Source organism: Trifolium pratense, linkage group LG6 (genome assembly GCF_020283565.1).
Source record: "Trifolium pratense cultivar HEN17-A07 linkage group LG6, ARS_RC_1.1, whole genome shotgun sequence".
Lineage (NCBI taxonomy): Eukaryota > Viridiplantae > Streptophyta > Magnoliopsida > Fabales > Fabaceae > Trifolium > Trifolium pratense.
The window spans coordinates 11556248-11563548 of NC_060064.1; the positions used below are offsets into that span (position 1 = coordinate 11556248).

The 7301-nt window shown below is 32.4% G+C and overlaps 1 protein-coding gene across 2 annotated transcripts; it reads right to left on the minus strand.

Annotated features, from left to right (window-relative positions):
• Positions 1 to 513: 513 nt before the first annotated feature.
• LOC123890075 (YTH domain-containing protein ECT4-like) lies at positions 514 to 6472 on the minus strand. 2 transcript variants are annotated; one of them, XM_045939611.1, is made up of 9 exons: positions 6165 to 6472; positions 5580 to 5659; positions 3675 to 3786; positions 3459 to 3526; positions 2423 to 3019; positions 1709 to 2290; positions 1397 to 1609; positions 1163 to 1309; positions 514 to 932 (listed from the first exon to the last, which is right to left on the minus strand). In XM_045939611.1, the coding sequence occupies exons 1-9, from the start codon at positions 6190 to 6192 to the stop codon at positions 750 to 752; spliced, it is 2010 nt and encodes a 669-aa protein (XP_045795567.1). In that variant the 5' UTR covers positions 6193 to 6472; the 3' UTR covers positions 514 to 749. The 2 variants fall into 2 exon arrangements, with proteins under 2 accessions (XP_045795567.1, XP_045795568.1); XM_045939612.1 differs by lacking the exons at positions 5580 to 5659; positions 6165 to 6472 and having other exon boundaries at positions 3670 to 3725.
• Between the last annotated feature and the right edge of the window lie 829 nt (positions 6473 to 7301).

Here is a 7301-nt window from a genome sequence, read left to right on the forward strand (position 1 = left end):
TTCACATTCATTATATATTTCTCTTTTATTTAGTGAATTTTTTTATATAAAGTTTAAACACATTCATGGTATTTTACTGTATAATATGTCAATATTGAATCAAATATCATTTCCACAACAGGTATTAAAAATTTCTATTTGATAATTCAAATTATTATTAGTGTCAAAAGAAAAATAAAATTATTATTAAAAGTTTATACTTCATAAATAATTCAGTTAAATAATTTTATTTATTTATTTAAGCAATAAATTACTTTTGGTGAAAACTTTAAGCAATATAGTATTAAATTCCTCAATGAAGGTTAAATGTAACAAAATATTTTAGCTTTTAGTAGTACCTTTTTTGCTATTAAAAAAATGTTTAAACTCCTTCAATTAAGCCATACATTTATATTTTACTTATTTTTTGCTATTAAAAAATTGAATTAACTGCCAGATATCATTTTATACTATTCGTTCATTGCACAAGAATCTTTGTACAAGATTAAAAATAATGAAAGGCATACTAGGAAATTGAGGACCAAAACAGCCACATTTTATATTTTTTATTAAATTAAAAGAGACAGAAAAAAAATTAAAATGAGTTACTCCACTCCAAACCAAGGTCAGATAAGCAAAAAACTAAGACTCAAAAACACCACAACTTCTTCATTACTAAAGGAATAGGAAGAAAACTAAAAAACCAGAAAACAAAGAACAAAACACCAATAAAACAAATATCAGCAAATAAAAATAACTATCACACTAATCTAACTGCTCTTAGAAGAATCTTCAAATGCTGGTGTGGATCCATTCCTTTCTAACAGCACCTCTGAATTCAACTTTCCTCGTGCTGCTTCTGCAATAGCTGATTCATTCAACTTTGCTTGTGCTGTACCAAGAGACTTGGGTGATGTAACTGAGCCAAATGTTATATCACTGGTCTTGTTCACCTGTTTTGAGCAAAGAAATTTAAAACTTCAATATTTGTTGACATTTGTGTTTCGATTTACTTTAGTTTGAGGAATTTTAAGCAACTTTCTAAAAGGACTTTAGTTTGAAAATTAATATAGTAAATGTTTTCAATTACCAAACAAGCTCTAACATTTTAAACCCCCAACACTGAACCACGGTGAAAATTAATGAAAGAAACCACTACTAACAGATTTAAGACAGCTGTTACCTGTTTTGGTAACTGCTGCTCTTTATATTTTCTCTCTTGAGTGGTCTTTTCACGGGACTCGTAAAAGCCAAAATCATCCAATATGCTTGTTTTGCTTGAATGCTCCTTGAAAATTTTGACAATTTGAATACCCTTATCGAACTTAACCTGTGGAATGACATTTAAATAAGCATCTTGTAGAAAGTGAGTTGCTAGTAGAGTAAAAAATGAAACAGGCAACAACTAAGTAAATACCTCCTGAGTATCCCTGCTATTAGTTACAGGTTTGTTTTCGTTGTTTTCTAGTGTTATGTGCCTTAACACGCCATTTGGAATATCCTTAATGACATGCCACTTCACATTAAAGCAACCAGTCCACCTGTCCTGCTGCCAATACTCTACAGATTTATCAAAATCAACCGGACCAGTCATCTCGGCTAAACCAACAAATTGACCGCTAGTGTTGACCTGTAGCAAAAAAAATGAATTAGGGAAAACAAACAGTTCAATAAAACTAAGAAAATTTAGGAGGTTGGTTACATAGTGAATGCTTCATATGACACTCACCGAAAATAACAAAAATATAGGACAGCCACCAGGCTTCTCCTTGGCTTCCTGGTATGCCACATCCAGCTTTTTGTTGCCGTTGGGAGTACTTGCCCAAACATTGTATTTTATGCTCTTATGAACATCGTCCTCGCTATAGGATTTGATGATAAAAAACTTAGCATCAGAATAATGCTCAGACAAATCTTCTCCATTGTAATGTTCTTTACTTGGAACAACAAGAGGCACTACTTCTTTGTCATCACTCTTCACTGTAAGGTTCTGTCCTTTGAGTAATAATGTGACAGCTCCAAGACTTTTGGCGCTTTTATTATCGTAACTCTTGGCACCTCTTGGTCCCTTGTTTAGCTCACTGAAACCGTCCACATTTTTTCTGGAATCATTAGCAAAATAGCCATTACCTGTGGATCTATACTTGCTATCAAAAGAACCTGTTCTAGATCCATATACAGAAGACCCATAACGAGAATTTGCTCTGAATGTGTTTCCATATTGGCTGAACATACTGTTGCTTGGATAAATCCCGTTCATGAATCCAGGAACTAGTTCCATTCCAGATGGATGCCTGGAACCATTCAAGTTCTGCAACAAAGAAAATATATTTGAGTTTAACTATGACTTGATTTTAAGCAACAAAAAAAACTCAATTATATCAAGCTCGCTTACTTAGCATGCACAATTGCACTAAGGAAAAGGGTGACCAAACTACCATACCATGAATTGTGGAAGTGGCTGAGAGTGTCGTTGATTCCTTTGAGATGAGAAATCTTTGACATGAGCCGCTTGTGAAGATAATCCAACCTTTCCTCCATGTTTGAACTGTCTATCAGAAACCAATGACACGTCTGTAGCAATTGCTGACTGTGTACCGTGAGTACTCAACTTTGGACCCTGATGTCCTGACAATGGAGCACAAGCTGGCAAGCTAGACCCTTGATAAGAATCCCTTGTATTCAAAGATGTGTGCTGGGAACTTGATATAAAAGCCTTTAACCCATTTTGGTTTGTACAGTCACCATTGACCAGGCTAACAGAGTTTCCTTTATTCATAACATTTGGAGGAATGCGATCCGCATTAACAGCAGTTGACATTTCTCGTTGTGGAACACTGGTTTTGTAAGAAGAAAATGATCCATCAGCAGAAGTTGGAGAGTTGTAATAAGAACAAGGATACTGGTACTGTTGAAGCCCATACATCTGACCATCAGGTTGAACTATTGGTGAGGAGGAATTCGGCGAAGCATATGCTCCATATGGTGGGTAGCCATAACCTTGATGATACATATAAGAGCAATTATCCCCATAAACACTCTGTAAATAGATCCAGCAAAAAAAAACATTTATGGAGTTGTTAGAGCCAAGGGGTAAGTAACAATCATAATCTAGAACAGAAACATTAAAACAACAAAAAAGAGTTGAAACTTCAAGAACAGTGGGTCAAACTATAACTAGATTCACTACTACTTCAAGAATTAAAGAGAAGAATTTGCAAAATACTTTATAATCATTTAAAGACAAAACAGCTACACTAGTCTACCAACTTAAATGGATAAAACAGTCTATAACTCTCAAAACATATACAAAACGATTTAAAATGCAGCGAGAACCGGTCTAAAATCCTTGAACTTTGTAGCTAGCATATAAAAGAAAGTAGGTTACATCAAATGGATATTTGGAAGGATCTGAGGCATAAATATAAAAAAGACATACATTCATCACAAGAATGAAAACCAGAGAACAAGGTACTTACTTGAGCCATCCCTCCATCAAGGTTCAAATAATTGGGATAGGCACTCCAATCTCCTTGCCCGTCATAACCTAAAATAAATCACATCACCGAGTCATTTTTCCAAAAAGGGTAATACAAATCGCTCAAATATCAAATCGACAATCTTTGCATTTCTTTTGGGTCATCAGCATGTTTTTATTTATATATATCCTTAAAAAATTAAACAGCTTACCTTACCTCCATAATAATATGTAGTCGAAGGATATCCATTGTTAGGAACAAAACTTGGATTTGGATTGAATGGCTTGCCCGCCCCCTTAGCTGTACCATTGGAAAAAGCAGCTCCATTCTGCAAACAAATATACAACAAGGATCAGTTAACACAATCCAACAATAAACAATCTTAAATTTTAGTAGGTATTGACATGAGCATTTGGAAACATAATTTTAAATTATATTCATTACGTAAAAGTAGTTTTTCTGAAAAGTGAGTATGAAATAAAGAGATTTACGTTCTAAACCATAGCAAAAAGAAGTTTGTAGTTAAACTATAAATCTCACCCTCAAAGCAAAAATTGCATTTTTATTATTTATCGGTCTACACTGCTTTTAGGAGCAAGCACAAACTTGTTTCAAAACATCATTATTTTTTCACAAAAAAGACAAGTTTGGTGGACCTTAAATGAGTTCTGCCTAAACATGTTTCAACTTTCAATACCAACTACTACCTATGTTCCTAAATATAAGAACCCATTTAACAAATATTTGTCCCTAAATATAAACCAAAAAAAAATTAAAAAAAATTGTCCCTAAATAAACCAAGTGGCTAATGAGCTTCACAGTTCGGGAGAACCCGTGTTCGATTCCTGGGTGGGCCAATTTATTGACCAGGCTTTAACTCCAGATTACCATGGCCCCTTCCCATAGGAAGGGGAGGGTTAACACAAAAAAAAGAAAAAAAAAATTGTCCCTAAATATAAATAAACTCCTTTTCAAATTACTAGATGCATGCTTTTCCAAATAAACCCCTGATTAATATCAGTTAGTGTTTTGGAATATAAAAAGTCAAGATTAATTATATACATATTCAAAAGGGTATTTTTGGTACATCAATTAAAATAGACACATTAATTACACTCAGGGACGGAGGCAGGCAGGGGGTTATGTGGGCACTTGCCTGCACAAACTTTTTGAGAAAAATTTTTATATGCTACTCCTCCACATTCACCCATCATCAATTAGTAATTTTTAGTGTTGATATTTTAACTAGTCCCCCACATTCACCCATCATCAATTGAAAAGTAACTAGGCTCAATTCAAGTCATTGTCAAGGCAATATCAATATTTGTTTGATAATACAAATAAGCTATCTTATAATTTCGAGTTCATTTGAAATAGTTATTTTTGAGCTTATGTAAAACAATTTATACAAATAATTTTTTATGTTAATTTATAAATGCTCACTAACGCGAAAACTGTATTTTTATAAGCTATTTTTCATAAACTAACAACCTTATAATAATATTCACTTGGGTTGGTCTAGTGGTGTTATAGCTTAGGATCTTGGAGTTTGCTCCTCTCAAGGTCTCAAGTTCGTGCCAATTTCGGTGGGTTGGTCCATATATACAGAGTTAAAAAAAAAAACTCTAGCTTTAAACGGACCCCCCGCAATGGGCGGTGAGATTGGTTCTCTCGAATTAGTCGGTTCTTGAGCTGGATACCAAGTTTTCAACAAAAAAAAAAACTTATAATAACATATAAAAACTTATTTATTTGAATAAGTCGTTTTGCATAAGCTTAAAAAAAAGTTATCCCAAATGGACCCATAAGCTTGTTTGATAAAATAAAATTGTGTTTGGAAAAAAAAAACTTTTCTTTCATACTTATAATTTTTTCTATGTTATTTCAAGTATCGTTTGAGCTTATAGTTTATAACTTTTTATCTTTTATTCCAATTTTAACTTTAAGCACTTGATGAATGTGAAAGTATAAAATTGGATCTATCTATAAAAGAAAGATTTTTTAGATTATATATTTAATGTTACAAATTTATATATTTGGTGCCCCCACTATTGAAAAACCTGGCTCCGTCACTGATTACACTACAAACTTTTCTTAACAAGGGTGAAATATGAGAATTACCTTCTTGACAGGCTCAACATCTCCAACAATAGTCTTGGGTTGTGAATCCAGGGTCAAACTCTGCAGTAAACTTGCAGCTTCTATAGCAGTGAAGTTAAAGAAAAAAATATACTTTTTTACACAACTATGTCATAAACACTGAAATTGACACATAAAAAGTAAAATAAACAAAAAATAATTAAGAAAATTTAAACAACTACAGCTACTCCAAAACAATAACATACGCAAAAAAATAAATATAACTAAGAAAACCTATGCTTACATACCAAAACAATTAAGTAAACTAACCAAATACTACATATATTAATATTTCAAAATAAATAATTTAAAAAAAATGATTTTGGCTTTTGGGAATTTACCTAAAAAGCATTAGGTTACAGTTATGAACAACAAATACTAAAAGCAAAAGCATATAGTTTGATTAGAGAGTAAGGGAAAAGAAATTAAGAAACCCTAAGAAATGAATTACTGAGTAAACCTAATGGTTATGAGTTAAATTTCCAAAAAAAAAAATGAAGAAAAAGAAATAACAAAAAGAAAACACAGAGATAGAGAAAGTGGTGTATGGATGAGAAAGAAGGATACTGTCAGGAGAAGGAGCAACAGCTGCCATGATCCAAATGAGAGTGAAGAAGGAAGGATGGAAAGTGTCGCCGCCAAGAGCGTGATTGTTTGGGTTTAAGAGAAACAACTGTGAGTGAGTGAGAGTAATAATAGAGAAGAGAATTTAAGAGGCGCGGTTATTTATATACCAACCAAAATCAGGGAAAATGAATCAATAGTACTAGCAGACAGTTAAATTTTGTAGGTAAAAATACTTTCATGATAAGTTGGATTATTTCATTTTAGAATAAGTTTATACTTACTGTAATATTTGTTTTTGCTTTTTTGTTAACTATTTATATGTTTCTTTTTTATAATTAACAAGATGTATTTTTATCCAATACATTTACTAATTTTGAATTTTATTTTCTGTTTTATATTTATATATATTGTATTATAATGACTAACTTAACTTGACTTGTTGTTTGTCAAAAAAAAAAAAAAAACTTAACTTGACTTGTTTTCTACATATACGTGCAAGAAATAATCTTCTAAGATAGATTAAAATATTGAAACTGATGTTTTTGTAATTTTTTGTTTGCTAGATTTTTCTATTGATAGATATTTTTCATTAATATGCATAAGTTTTTTTTTTTTTTAATTATCATAAGTGGGCGAAGTGGAGAGAACAATTAACATCGAGTGCAGATCCACTTCATTTCTTTATCCTCCATTTTACTCCGGTTCCTCAACTGATGAATGACAGGTGGCAATTAAAAAATCTAATGGCCGAGATTAAAAAGCCACATAGAAACACTGAACTAACAAACTACAACATCGTGAACCAACGACCCTTCATTCTAGTTTTCTGTCTTCTCTTCCTTCACCATTGATCCCTTTGCCTTCTTGCCGCCGCCGGTATCGCCACCGTCCATCCCTATCCCACCGTCACGAACCACCCAAATGACATCACTTTGTTCTTGGTCAAGCTATTATTGATTTCCAATGTTAGATAATAAAATAATAGTCTATGTTATTGGGCCTATTAGGCCTATTAGTTTAGAGTCCATTAGGTTTTATTATATATTCTCTCTAATAACCTTTTGTAATGTTAAGCTAATGCAATAATATTCTATTGAAACCCTAGCCGTCTTTCTCTTTTCCTATTTGTGTATCTTT

Bases quoted from the DNA above. Each gene is read 5' to 3' on its own strand.
- LOC123890075 (XM_045939611.1), bottom strand. From the start codon at position 6,192: ATGGCAGCTGTTGCTCCTTCTCCTGACA. The intron at 3,787-5,579 runs GTAATTCTCATA...ATTTGTTTGCAG, and splicing joins ATGTTGAGCCTGTCAAGAAG to AATGGAGCTGCTTTTTCCAA. The intron at 1,610-1,708 runs GTGAGTGTCATA...TTTTTGCTACAG, and splicing joins CTATATTTTTGTTATTTTCG to GTCAACACTAGCGGTCAATT.